Source organism: Salvelinus alpinus, chromosome 23, assembly GCF_045679555.1.
Source record: "Salvelinus alpinus chromosome 23, SLU_Salpinus.1, whole genome shotgun sequence".
Classification (NCBI taxonomy): Eukaryota; Metazoa; Chordata; class Actinopteri; order Salmoniformes; family Salmonidae; genus Salvelinus; species Salvelinus alpinus.
This window is the reverse complement of record NC_092108.1, coordinates 34,263,581-34,277,933: the sequence shown is the minus strand read 5'-3', so window position 1 is coordinate 34,277,933 and position 14,353 is coordinate 34,263,581. Positions and strand designations below refer to the sequence as shown.

Here is a 14,353-nt window from a genome sequence, read left to right as displayed (position 1 = left end):
ATGCCTAATTCCGGGTGCCATTCTCCATTCTAGCAGAGGAAGAGGCAACGCGAGAGGTTTCACTCTCGTCAAAGTTTCTCAAAAATAAGCACAGTGGGTTTCTATGGGCTTATTTTGAACCTCCATTGTGGTAGTTATATTACGCTGGCCCAGGTTGAACTGGGCAGTGTCCTGTCACATCATCTGGCGAAAGGGGGAAAGAAGGAGCAACCTTCTCAAATAGAACAGTAATCTGCGCTGCTCGGTTATGTTGTCACAACAAGGCAGCATGGTGCATCGTCCAGAAACTAGTTTTCATTGGGAAGGCAGATATTGTTTTTATTTGTGCTGAGTGATTAACCCGAAATGTTGGTTATTTTTCTGTTTTTAAACAACTAATCGACAGATGTCAATTGGGAGATAAATCAGATCATGCCCGAACTGTGTGACGTAGTAGGAAAATATAAAGGCAACCACTTCAAAGATTTTACTGAGTCACAGTTCATATAAGGAAATCAGTCAATTTTATGGATTTCACAACTGGGAATCCAGATATGCATCTGTTGGTCGCAGATACAAAAAAAAAGTTAAGGGCGTGGATCAGAAAACCAGCCAATGTCTGGTGTGACCACCATTTGCCTCATACAGCGCGACACAGCTCCTTCGCATAGAGTTGATCCAGCTGTTGATTGTGGCCTGTGGAATGTTGTCCCACTCCTCTTCAATGGCTGTGCGAAGTGGCTGGATATTGGCGGGAACTGGAACACGCTGTCGCAAACGTTGATTCAGAGCATCCCAAACATGCTCACTGGGTGACATGTATGGTGAGTATGCAGGTCATGGTTGAACTGGGTAATTTTCAACTTCCAGGAATTGTGTACAGATCCTTGTGACATGGGGCCATGCATTATCATGCTGAAACACGAGGCGATGACAGCAAATGAATGGCATGACAATGCGCCTCAGGACCATTGTCACGACATCTCTTTGCATTCAAATTTCCATCGATAAAATGCAATTGTGTTTGTTGTCCGTAGCTTATGCCTGCCCATACCATAACCGCACTGCCACCATGGGGCACTCTGTTCACAACTTTGACATCAGCAAACCGCTCGCCCACACGACACCATACACGTGGTCTGCGGTTGTGAGGTCGGTTGGAAGTACTGCCAAATTCTCTAAAACAACATTTATGGCTTATGGTAGAGAAATGAACATTCAATTCTCTGGCAACAGATCTGGTGGACATTCCTGCAGTCAGCATGCCAATTGAACGCTCCCTCAAAACTTGAGACATCTGTAGCATTGTGTTGTGACAAAACTGTACATTTTAGTGGCCTTTTATTGCCCCCAGCACAAGGTGGACCCGTGTAATGATCATGCTGTTTAATCAGCTTCTTGATGTCACACCTGTCAGGTGAATGGACTATCTTGGCAAAGGAGAAATGCTCACTAACAGGGATGTAAACAAATGTGTGTGCATGGAACATTTCTGTAATCTTTTGTTTCAGCTCATGAAACATGGGACCAACACTTTACATGTTGCATTTATATTTTTGTTCAGTGTAGTTTCCAACTGGCCAATGTTCTACATAATTATCATGTTTTCTGCGCTGAACTAACTACAATGACCATAATCCATTGTGCAGCTACTTGTCCGGTCGGTTTCTTTTACGCCTGATTTTTGTGTGATCAAGAGGGGATACATAGAGCAGTTGCTTTGCGAGGTATTGGTATTCAGTCAAAGTATGCCTTACATAGAACTACAAAATGTGATTTCGTCAGACAGCAGCTCTATAGAGATCAGATGATTTGGAATGAAATAGTCATCAAATAAAACAAATGTAATATACACAACTGAAATATTTTATTAAAACAGGCCTAAAGTAATGTGAATAACCGATGGTTAATAAGTGATAAGCAGTCATGGGCAGTCACTACCATCATGGGGCATGTATTAACTTTTACTCTGCCTTGTAGAATCACAATTTTTCGTAGTCGAAACCCATCTCAAAAAGCACTAATCGCTCAGCACTAGTTTTTATCAAAAGCAATCACTTTTGCATGTGAAAACAGAATCCTACTCATCACTCCACATGCTTCTCACTTTTGTTTTTAGCAGACTTGGCCAGAGCGGGGCACCTGGTTCACCCGATCCAAACTCCTCCCCCCGGGATAAACCAGCCAGATAAACAAACAACCTCATTGTTAGGATGGAGTCATGAGCATCTGGTCATTATATACAGATCTCTGATTCTAGTTGTTGACCAAGCTATGATTTAACATCCCACTTTAGAACAGGCCCATTGAGTGCATCACACAATATTTTCCAGTTTCCTAATATTTCCTGAACTGGTACATCATTTATTATATCTTTCGATCACACTATTTAATAAACAGGCAGGACAAGATCAATATTAAAGTATTCAGTATATTTGATGTTAATAAAGCACCAGAGACAAATTTCAATTTAGCATTTAATCAGTTCCCCCACTTCAGTGTACACTGTAGAAGAAACTCACATTTAGTGAGAGGGCTTAACTGTTACGGTGCATGCAGCTTCATGTTATTTATGTTTCTAGCAACACCAAAGAAATACACTTTGTATTAAATTCCAGGAGTTAAGGCAAGACGTTCCAATGAAAGTTTACAAATCAAGTACACTTTACTCGAATGCTATTTGAGCTTTTAGTATATCAATTGGTAGCCACAGCGATTGGAAGCTATGACTATGGGTGTTAACGTAAGTGACAAGTTGAACTACCACTAAAATCCACCAACATCTCATTGCTTGCTGATACCTTGTCAGATTTGATGTTTGTGCTCCACTGCACAGCTGCAGCTTTTCAAAACCAGAAATGACACGTCCGTGTCACTCAATACATCAATATAATGAATGATAATGTTTGCCGTTTCCTGAATTATGTTCAGTTTTATTCCAGAGGAAAGAGTATACAATTGATACAGAAGCTGGACTAGACTGAAAAAAGTAAACCGCATCGATCGATGCCTTTATCTGTGATCGTTGGTTCCGGACTTCCTCTTGCCAGAGAAAAGATGTTTTGGCTTGAGGTCAAATACATGTCTGTCTGCCTCTCCCTTCTTCCCCTGGCGGTTCATGTCCTTCTGTTGGTTCTTCATCAACTTCTTGGCATGTTTCGCCATCTATACAGGAAAACATACTTTAAGTAAATCCTCAGCAAAACACAGGTTGCGTCCCAAATGGAACTCTTATCCATATATAGAGCACTACTTTGACCAGGGCCAATAATAGGGTTCCACTTCAGACAAACTCAATCTTCATAACATATGTTTCTTTAAACCAAGGGACTAACACTAACCCCCAATATGCATTGTGCATATTTTTAACACAAACCATTTCACCTGATGACAGGGAAATCTAGCGTAGCCTACATCACATACCTTAGGATCGCGAACACCAGATTGGTCGCGTGGAAGACGAGAGGCACTCTGGCTGCGGGTTCGAGAGGTGGGAACTACAGACGCTTCACGCTTACGCTTCTTGGCAATGCCAACGCTCCGGGATCTACGGGCATTCACTGCATAGTGGCTCTGAAAGGACATGAACAGTAATGTGTCAATATAGTATCTGGTCTGTAGCTTGTATTAAGACATTGTACTTGACTTACACAGAACTAAATGAAAAGCAACTTACGCCATCTTTGCCAGTCATGTCCAGACCAAGGTCTCCCATTTCCTTCTCCAGGGTTTTTCTTTCAACCTGTAAATGTTTAACATTTTGGCCCAGTGATTAGTAAGACCGAAAATAAAACAAGATGAACTTTAAAAGTTCTATGCATATAAACAAGATGTCCATGTCACCTTCTTGACAGTTCTGGGTAGTCTGGGGCCATGCACATCCTTGTCTTTGGAGCAAACGATCATCAGCTTCCTCTTCTCTTTGATCTGTTTGGCCAGCTGACGGATCTCCTGCATCTCCTCGTCCTCGCTTTCCTCATCAGTCTCGTACTCCCCTGCCTTCACCTTCAGCTCCTCCTCCTTCTCCAGATCCTCCAGGTTCTGTATGGGCATGAGAGAGATGTCAGGAAAAGGCATCCATTTAAGTCTACGATTCCATGAAATCACTAGAAAGGCATTCCCATTCTTGTCAATTATCCCTTTTCAGTCCATGTTGGCAGCTATAGTGGCAGAACTGTACATCCTATCCATACGGATCAACAATAACTATGGTCACCAAGATCAGTGGTTTCACCCCCCCCTACTCACCTTCATGATTTCAGGGTCGATATAATCTGCAATGTTGTGACCCTCCCATATTTCAGGAATCACATCATATTTCTCATCTTGATTCATCAGATCCCAATATTCTGAAAAGAGGAAATATCAAGTATTAGAGAAAATGGACCAAATAAGTTCTGATAACCATGTACACAATATCCTTTTAGACAAGCTTTTTATAAAGTTGATGACAACGTCAATATACATACTCTGTAGGTCCAGGACATAATCATCTCCCATCTCCACCTCCAGATCTCTTTCCTGTAAATCAATGATAGAAATTGGTAATTCATGAAATAATACTTAGTAAGACAGCTAGATCTTTACAATGCATGTTTACCACAACATAACCCACACGGATTACATCCAAGGCTCTTCCAAGATAATCCTTCCACAACTGTTACTATTATTAGTGTGGCTCTACCGTTTTGCGTTTGGGTGCATCCACCTCCATTGTTTTCCTGCCAATCCTCGCTCCCTCCGGAATGAACGGTGGTCTCGCCTAGTGTTGAGAAAACAGGACAACTCAATTTCACCTGTTCACATTCAAAATGTATATAAACATTTTTTTTTTAACATGACCAAAATCATGCTTATGACTTGCAAACAACTAAGTGTGGAAAGACGTACACTTCCACAGAGAGTAGTGTTTAGCCTACCTTCTCGTCCCTCTTCGCAGGCACTGCTAAATGCAATCTGTTGAGCACATCATGCACCTTCTTGCCCTTCATTTTGCCATCGACACGATGGGCCAGAAGTTTGTCACAGGCCTGAAATTGAAGAAAATACTAGTTATTTATAGATTTAAAAAACAAATAAAAAAATTATGTTTTTAAAATGTGCTACTAGCAAATTGTTAGTAATCAGAAGAGTGGACTAGACTGCTCACTTCTGTTTTCACAGTCATCACTCCCTCCTCAGTCAAAGTGCTGGTTTCAATGACAGAGATGCCCTCTGCAGTAAGGTCAGCAAAGATTTTCTGAGGAAACAAAGTAGGAAACCCTGACAAGCAAGTCCCATCTTGGAAGAGGATGACAAAGTAAACTGGGGCGAAACATACAGCCAAAGTAAATATAGAGAATATATTAACGAACATGAAAAAAAAACTACAAACCTGGTCTTCTTCAGTGAGTTCACTGATCTTCTTGACATCACACTTGTTTGCCACAATGAGCAACGGCTAGAGGGGGGAAAAAATACAATAACATCATATTTGAGTGAAACCAGAAACAGTGTAGGCCGTCATTTGACTTTAACGTTTTTTTATTTTTTAAACGCCACTACTCAAAATGACAGCACAGAAGTGGACACGACTTTTCACTGTGAAAGAAGCTGTATCTATGTTGGTTGGTGATACGGATTCGGACCAGTCCTTGCACTTTGAAAAGCGATGATGTCGAGGTGAGTGAAATAAGTAAACAGCAGATGTATGTTTGGTGTTGTCGATGTTTGATGCTGTGAAACTTGGGGAATAGCTCTCAGATTAGCAAGTCCTGTCATGATAACTTGGTTGATACAGGCGGACACATCAGCGGTGGTACTCAAATGATTGCTCTCGGGCTCAAGCTGCAGGGTTTAGCTGTATATAGTCAAGATGCTTGCTATAGTTAGCTAGCTAACTATACTGAACAAAATGACAGGTGTGGCATATCAAGAAGCTAATTAAACAGCATAGTCATTACACAAGTGCACCTTGTGCTGGGCATAATGAAAGGCCACTTAAATGTGCAATTGAGGGAGCATGCAATTGGCATGCTGACGGCAGGAATGTCCACCAGAGCTGTTGCCAGAAAACTGTTGCCCTTACCCGGTCATGTGAAATCCATGATCCACTAGATTAGAGCAATTTCAATTGACCGATTTTCTTTTGTGAACTGTAACTCAGTAAGACTGTTGAAATTGTTGCATTTATATTTGTGTTCAGTATAGTTAGTCTGTCAGACAAGAAATGTTGTGAGTAGCGGTAAATGTGGGCTGCGCTCACGAAGTATCAACCTCAGCTGTCACTTTCCCTAGCTAGCAGTACAGACAACCAACTAATTAGCCACCGAAACAAAGGCTAGAGTAATGTGTTTATCTGTTGGGATTAGTTCATGGTTTGTCATGTTTGCGAGGAGGATATATTCATAGACTGCATGAATCAGGCCTTCATGGTCGAATTGCTGCAAAGAAACTACTAAAGGACATCAATAAGAAGAAGAAACACGAGCAATGGACTTTAGACCGGTGGACAATTGACCACAATTATCTTATTTGTTACCCTCCCTCCCTCCGTTACTCTGTTCCTATAGGGGTTGACCATCTTCACCAACTGAGGAGCTATTACAATGTTGGACACACAGGCAGAAAATGGTGGAAGTATGTGTTTTGAGGGATGCTCAACATTGCCATCATAAATGCGTACATTGTGTGGGGGACCCTGCAAAGGCCTCTTCCCAGAAACCGCAGGTGCTGGTCCCTGAAGGCATTCAAAATGCAGCTTGTGCATTCCCTTTGTGATATTGCAGGAAGTGGGGAGCCAAGAGTGTGGAACCAAGGCATGTGGACCGAGTTGTAACTCATTTGAAAGCAGGTTAACTTTGAAGGGCGCAAGAGGGTATGTGGTGTGCATCCAGAGTGGACGCAGGGTAAAGAGTGGGAGATGTGTAGAAACCTCCTTTGGGTGCTCTATGGGGCTGTGCTTCCAGAAGTTCCATGACGTTGTAGGCTAAATGAAAACACTAAAGTGACCGTGTGAAATATGAATGTCCAACAAATCTTTTATTGTCTACGAAGTTTGTTGCGTTTTGTATCTTCGCTCTTTATTTGTCTCCATCTGGCGGCTCCCGAGTGGCGCGGCGGTCTTAGGCACTGCGTCTCAGTGCAAGAGGCGCCACTACAGTCCCTGGTTCAAATCCAGGCTTCACGTCAGGCCGTGATTGGGAGTCCCATAGGGCGGCGCACAACTGGCCAAGCGTCGTCCGGGTTAGGCCGTCAACGTAAATAAGAATTTGTTCCTACCTGACTTGCCTAGTTAAATAAAGGTGATTTTTTTATTTTTTTATATAATATTGAATAATACTTGTTGCATTCACTGAATTGTTGTCAAAGTATGCTACTATTTCTATATTTTGTGTCAGGCCTGGTCTGTACTAAATCTTATTGAGAGGTTACCCACATTCTTTTTTGTGTGAATATGAACAGTTGTCTGCATTTTTACAATGTTACAGAAGTAAGAATAGTTGTCAATCAAATAGCCTACTCTGTGTAGGTTTTGAAATACTTCTGAATTGTCCTCTGGCCACATTTTAGATCATATTTTTATTTATATGAAAATAATATTTATAAGTATAATATATTAAACTTGGTACATTTTGAGTGAGTAATTTAGTCAGATTTACTACAATTGAAATACTCAAGGTTTTTTTGTTGTGTTGAGTGTTAATCGTTTTCTGATAGTGTCTATACACAATAGAAGACAAAATGAGTGTTATCCCTATTGACATGAATGTTGTGTCATTAAATAAGAGGCTGTGCTCTTTAAAACTACGTTAACTTGTAATTGTCAGTTGTTATTTGTTTTTGAGCTGTGTGAGAAAATTTGTTTCATCTTAAATTACTAATCAGTAATCTAAAGCAGCATTCCAGAATTCTATAGGGGTCGAAAGGTTTTTTCCCCCGTTTTTTTTTTTTTACATGCCTTGCCCGTTTCAGAGAAATAATGTAGCACAGAGCCTTGAGACAAAAGACACTGGACATTAAGAAAGAGGTTCGTCCTAGCCTCACTTGCGATCCTGGGCCTGTTCTATCCTTCCTTGGTGTACCCATGCTTACATGGCCGCAAGAGCCAAGCCCAAAGGCTTCACCCCCACAATTTTAGCAGGGTGCTTTAAAAGAAGGGAAAGGTTTTGACTTTTGACCAAGCTGTTGACTAACTCACAAGCTTACAACTATCGACAATGCTGCTTCCATAAAACATGGTCTGTATAGGCACCCTATTCCTTATACAATCCACTACTTTTGACCAGTCCTATGGACCCTGGTCAAAAGTAATGCACTATAAAGGGAGTAGTGTGTCATTTGTGATGCAGCCTCAAAAAATAATCAATAGTGCCTCCATAACACATGACCTCTGACCTTGTTGGCAAAGAGGGGCCGGATGTTGTTGAAGAGCTCGAGCTGCTGCTCCAGGGTTTGGCCACACTGCTCGGAGACGTCCATCACGTAGAGCACGGCAGAACGCAGATGGGCCAGGGCTGTGATGGCCTGCATCTCAATGGTGTTCCTCTCCTCCAAAGGGTGGTCCAAGATCCCTGGGGTGTCAACCACCTACGGCCATATGGAGTTAGCAATACACATTAAATGGTCCAGGTGTTAATCATATTCGACAACTCGTGATTGAGAGAGAAACGAACACTACCTAGACTACTTTATTGAAGGTCTCAGATATTGTGGTAGGGGTTATCCATCACATGTTCAGCGTGGTGCATGATTTCTCATCACAGACCTACAAAGGGTACTTGATGTATCTGTGTTGTGATCTAGTTTCCTACCAAGTACAATCTGGCGGAAAAGTGTATGAATATCAAATATATAACAGTTCCAATCTATTCCAGCTAGAGATAGCTGGCGTGTAAGTGCATAAAGGCCATCTTACCTGCCAACGAAGGTATTTGTAATCCATGTGGCCGACGAACAAGGACTTGGTGGTGAAGGCGTAGGGCTGGACTTCAACATCAGCTCTGGTGACCTGGGGAAGACATGATGACGAAGCTGAACTCTTTTCTCACACTACTAAAATGTTTTGTATGACACATTTTATCCACGTTCTGCATATGTAAACAAGATGTTCAAATTAACCTCAACCCATTTATTTCTAGTTGCCATTATTTTACCAGGGAAGTCATTGACAACATTATTTACAACAACAACCCAACTAAGATTGATACATTGTGCAGCAATGCAGACAAGAAACATAGTGCAATGGCTCTAACAATGGGTGCTTAAACTTGATTTAAAAATACACCAAACTAATGGATTCGGCATGGCCCATCAGATCCTCAAAGTTCTACAGCTGCACCATTGAGAGCATCTTGACTGGCTGCATCACCGCTTGGTATGACAACTGCTTGGCGCTACAGAGGGTAGTGCATGAGGCCCAGTACATCACTGGGGCTTAACTCCCTGCCACCCAAGGCCTCCTGCGGGGACGGGGGCTGGGATATAGGACAAATATAGGCCTCTGTACCAGGCAATGTCAGAGGAAGGCCCTAAAAATAGTCAAAGACTCCAGCCCCCCAAGTCATAGACTGTTCTCTCTGCTACTGCACGGCAAGTGGTACCGGAGCGCCAAGTCTGGGACCAAAAGGCTCCAGCCATCAGACTGCTGAACAGTTAACTTCTCTAGGGTAGGGGGCAGCATTCAGAATTTTGGATGAAAAGCATGCCCAAATTAAACTGCCTGCTTCTCGGGCCCAGAAGATATAATATGCATATAACTGGTAGATTTGGATAGAAAACACTCTAAAGTTTCCAAAACTGTTAAAATAGTGTATGTGAGTGTAACAGAACTGATTTGGCAGGCGAAAACCGGAGAAAAATCCATCCGGGAAGTAGTTTTTTGGGGGTTTTGTCATTTTCTATTCAATGCCATTACAGTATCCATTGACTTAGGACTCAAATTGCAGTTCCTATGTCCACAGGCTCAAACTAGATGTCAACGGTCTTTAGAAATTGTTTCAGGCTTGTATTCTGAAAAATTAGGAAATAAGAGCAGTCTGAATGCGTGGCCCTTAAGTGTCACAGAGCTTTTTCATGCGCAAGACCGAGAGAGTGCCTTTCTTGTTTACATTTTATATTGACGACGTTATTGTCCGGTTGATTTAGGCTAAAAACAACCCGAGGATTGAATATAAACATCATTTGAAATGTTTCTATGAACTTTACGGATACAATTTTGATTTTTTGTCTGTGTTTTGACTGCGTTTGAGCGTGTGGATTACTGAAGAAAACACGAACAAAACTGAGGTTTTTGGATATAAAGAGACTATCGTACAAAAGGAAAATTTATTGAGTAAATGAATGTCTGCTGAGTGCAACCATGTGAAGATCATCAAAGGTAAGGGATTAATTTTATCTCTATTTCTGACTTGTGTAACTCTTCTACTTGGCTGGTTACTGTTTGTAATGATTTGTCCACTGGGCTATGTTCTCAAATAATCGTAAGGTATGCTTTCGCCGTAAAGCAGTTTTTATTTATTTATCTGACACCGTGGTTGGATTCACAAGAAGTTAATCTTTAAACCTATGTAAAATATATTTTGTTTTCTGAATTTTTATAATGAGTATTTCTGTATTTAAATTTGGCGCCCAGCAGTTTCACTGGCTGTTGAAGAGGTGGGACGCTAACGTCTCACGTACCCAAGAGAGGTTAATCGATTGGCTACCCGGATTATTTACAGTGACACCCTTTATAATTTATTTATCTTAATTGTTTTGCACTCTCTTGCACTGGCTCTATGCACACTCACTAGACTCTACCCACACATACTACACTAAAACTACAACACAAACATGCTGCTGCTACTCTGTTTATTATATATCCTGATTGCCTAGTCACTTTTACCCCTACCCACATGTACATACAGTATTACCTCAATTACCTTGTACCCCTGCACATTGACTCGGTACTGGTACTCTTTGAATATAGCCTTGTTATTGTTTTTGTGTTACTATTGGCTTTTTTTATTTCGCAAATAATTGTCTGAGTTAAATCTGCATTGTTGGGAATGGGCTCGTAAGTATGGATTTCACTGTAAAGTCTACACCTGCTGTATTCTGCGCATGTGAGCAATACAATGTTATTTGAGCACTCTAAAGGTTCTACCAACCATTGAACTGACAAAGAACAACAACAACAGGAATGCATACCTTGTTGATGAAACTAGACTTGCCCACATTAGGATATCCACAAAGCAGTAGAGTCCGAGTGTTGGGATCAATCGTTGGTAAACGGGAAAGATGCTGGCGCACTGTAAAAACAAGAACAAAATGTTAACAACATAAAAATGACAGCTGGAGGCTAATGTCTTTAGTATATGTGCACCGGAGCCATTTACAGGCACGCATACATTGCCTTTCATCAAACGAAGTAAATAACTAAAAGATTGCCTTGTTCCAGGTATTCCAAGCTTTGCTTCTGTCGCTTCATGATGGTGCACATTCGACCCAGAGCAGCGCGCTTCAATTGTTTACAGCGGTACAGGGAATCACCATACTTCATCAGTCGAACATAGTCTTTGGAAACACTGCAACAAGAACACATTTGAATGGTTTCCGCTCCAAATTGACCAACATATATGATCAGTGTAAGCAACAAAAAAAAAAGAAGTGGGAAAAGTAAGCTTCATACTTGTCAATCAAATTCTTTGCGATGTTGATCTGTCCCAAAGCCAACTTGTAATGGTCTTTGTCATACAAGACATTCATCAAATCTGCATAGAAAGGATGGATATCCTGTGGAAGACCATATTATTCATTAGCACAAAGTGGAACTTGGTAGTTTGTGAATTTTACAAGACTTTCAAAGCAATAACATTACTTACGTCCAATTTGGGGAAGTCTGTCAAAATCTGGGAGAGCCGGTCATGATAGTTCTGTTGGGTGAATTTCACCTTGCGCATGTAGAAATGCCTGATGCGGTGAATTTGATAATGCTTGTGTACTACTGTCGGAGTCTTCCTTTGGGTTTTCGATAAAGTGATGTCAATGAATTCCTGTGAAATACATTGGGACGGCAATGGAACGGCAATCAGCACATTGAACGAGGACAATGTAATCAAAAACGTACTTGTCAATACTATGTGTTTTACAATTACAAACAATTCACATCGCTAGACACGCATTTGTATGTATACTGTTGACCCCCAAAAATAAGAAATGTCATGCGTGGCTTTTCTCTCCCTTCCCAAACACAACACGTGTCTCTCTCTAGAAGCAGACATTTAATTCCAACCAGATAAACAATGTTTTCAGTATTTAGAGTCGGTATTTTCCGGAGAGACACATCAACAACTTGTAAAACGTGTAAAAACGTACCTTTGAGGTGGGAACCACCATAATCTTCTTAAAATTATAAAGTGCCATTTTTTCGGAGCACGTTTGTCCACTGACTGCAAGCGGAAAGGACCGAACCGGATCTAAACAACAACGATGAGGAAGTGAAGCTGTTTCATCAAGAGGAACTCCACGTGAGAAAATACATCTGCGCGCTTTTCTTTACACTGCCCTCTAGTGCTCATATGAAGTCAGGGATGCAAAAATTATATACAGTTGAAGTCGAAAGTTTACATACACTTAGGTTGGAGTCATTAAAACTTGTTTTTCAACCACTCCACAAATTTCTTGTTAACAAACTATAGTTTTGGCAAGTCGGTTAGGACATCTACTTTGTACATGACACAAGTCATTTTTACAACAATTGTTTACAGACAGAATATTTCACTTATAATTCACTGTTTTACAATTCCAGTGGGTCAGAAGTTTACATACACTAAGTTGACTGTGCCTTTAAACAACTTGGAAATTCCAAGGCCTACCTTCAAACTCAGTGCCTCTTTGCTTAACATCATGGGAAAATCAAAAGAAATCAGTCAAGACCTCAGAAAACAAATTGTAGACCTCCACAAGTCTGGTTCAAACAATAGTACGCAAGTATAAACACCATGGGACCACGCAGCCATCATCTCTGTCTCCTAGAGATGAATGTACTTTGGTGTGAAAAGTGCAAATCAATCCCAGAACAACAGCAAAGGACATTGTGAAGTTGCTGGAGGAAACAGGTACAAAAGTATCTATATCCACAGTAAAACAACTCATGTATCGACATAACCTGAAAGGCCGCTCAGCAAGGAAGAAGCCACTGCTCCAAAACCGCCATAAAAAGCCAGACTACGGTTTGCAACTGCACATGGGGACAAAGATCATACTTTTTGGAGAAATGTCCTCTGGTCTGATGAAACAAAAATGTAACTGTTTGGCCATAATGACCATCGTTATGTTCTTCGGAAAAACTTGCAAGCCCGAAGAACACCATCCCAACCGTGAAGCACGGGGGTGGCAGCATCATGTTGTGGGGGTGCTTTGCTGCAGGAGGGACTGGTGCACTTCACAAAATAGATGGCATCATGAGGAGGAAAACTATGTGGATATATTGAAGCAACATCTCAAGACATCAGTCAGGAAGTTAAAGCTTGGTCGTAAATGGGTGTTCCAAATGGACAATGACCCCAAGCATATTTCCGAAGTTGTGGAAAAATGGCTTAAGGACAACAAAGTGAAGGTATTGGAGTGGCCACGTCACAAAGCCCTGACCTCAAACCTATAGAACATTTGTGGGCAGAACTGAAAAGGCATTATGTGAGGAAGGAGGCCTACATACCTGACGCAGATACACCAGCTCTGTCAGGAGGAATGGGCCAAAATTCACCCAACTTATTGTGGGAAGCTTGTGGAAGGCTACCCTAAACGTTTGACCCAAGTTAAACAATTTAAAGACAATGTTACCAAATACTAATTGAGTGTATGTAAACTTCTGACCCACTGGGAATGTGATGAAATCAAATCAAATCAAAGTTTATTTGTCACGTGCGCCGAATACAACAGGTATTTTTCAAAAAAATAGTGCGAAAAAAGGTATTAGGTGAACAATAGGTAGGTAAAGAAATAAAACAACAGTAAAAAGACAGGCTATATACAGTAGCTAGGCTATAAAAGTAGCGAGGCTACATACAGACACCGGTTAGTCAGGCTGATTGAGGTAGTATGTACATGTAGATATGGTTAAAGTGACTATGCATATATAATGAACAGAGAGTAGCAGTAACGTAAAAGAGGGATTGGTGGGTGGTGGGTGGCGGGTGGCGGGACACAATGCAGATAGCCCGGTTAGCCAATGTGCGGGAGCACTGGTTGGTCGGCCCAATTGAGGTAGTATGTACATGAATGTATAGTTAAAGTGACTATGCATATATGATAAACAGAGAGTAGCAGCAGCGTAAAAAGAGGGGTTGGGGGGGAAAACAATGCAAATAGTCCAGGTACCAATTTGATTACCTGTTCAAGTGGTCCTTTTGAC

At 41.3% G+C, this 14,353-nt stretch overlaps 1 protein-coding gene and 1 non-coding gene across 2 annotated transcripts; both read right to left on the bottom strand.

The window, feature by feature from the left end:
* Nucleotides 1-2,442: 2,442 nt before the first annotated feature.
* Nucleotides 2,443-12,486, bottom strand: gtpbp4 (GTP binding protein 4). The gene is made up of 17 exons (XM_071362045.1): nt 12,316-12,486; nt 11,823-11,993; nt 11,630-11,733; nt 11,389-11,525; nt 11,149-11,249; nt 8,876-8,968; nt 8,356-8,547; nt 5,354-5,419; nt 5,129-5,218; nt 4,899-5,009; nt 4,664-4,741; nt 4,449-4,500; nt 4,228-4,328; nt 3,823-4,020; nt 3,656-3,721; nt 3,403-3,552; nt 2,443-3,144 (listed from the first exon to the last, which is right to left on the bottom strand). The coding sequence occupies exons 1-17, from the start codon at nt 12,361-12,363 to the stop codon at nt 2,992-2,994; spliced, it is 1,911 nt and encodes a 636-aa protein (XP_071218146.1). The 5' UTR covers nt 12,364-12,486; the 3' UTR covers nt 2,443-2,991.
* Nucleotides 7,938-8,119, bottom strand: LOC139551418 (small nucleolar RNA SNORA81). The gene has a single exon (XR_011670284.1). It is a non-coding gene; the product is annotated as a small nucleolar RNA SNORA81 (small nucleolar RNA).
* Nucleotides 12,487-14,353: the final 1,867 nt, after the last annotated feature.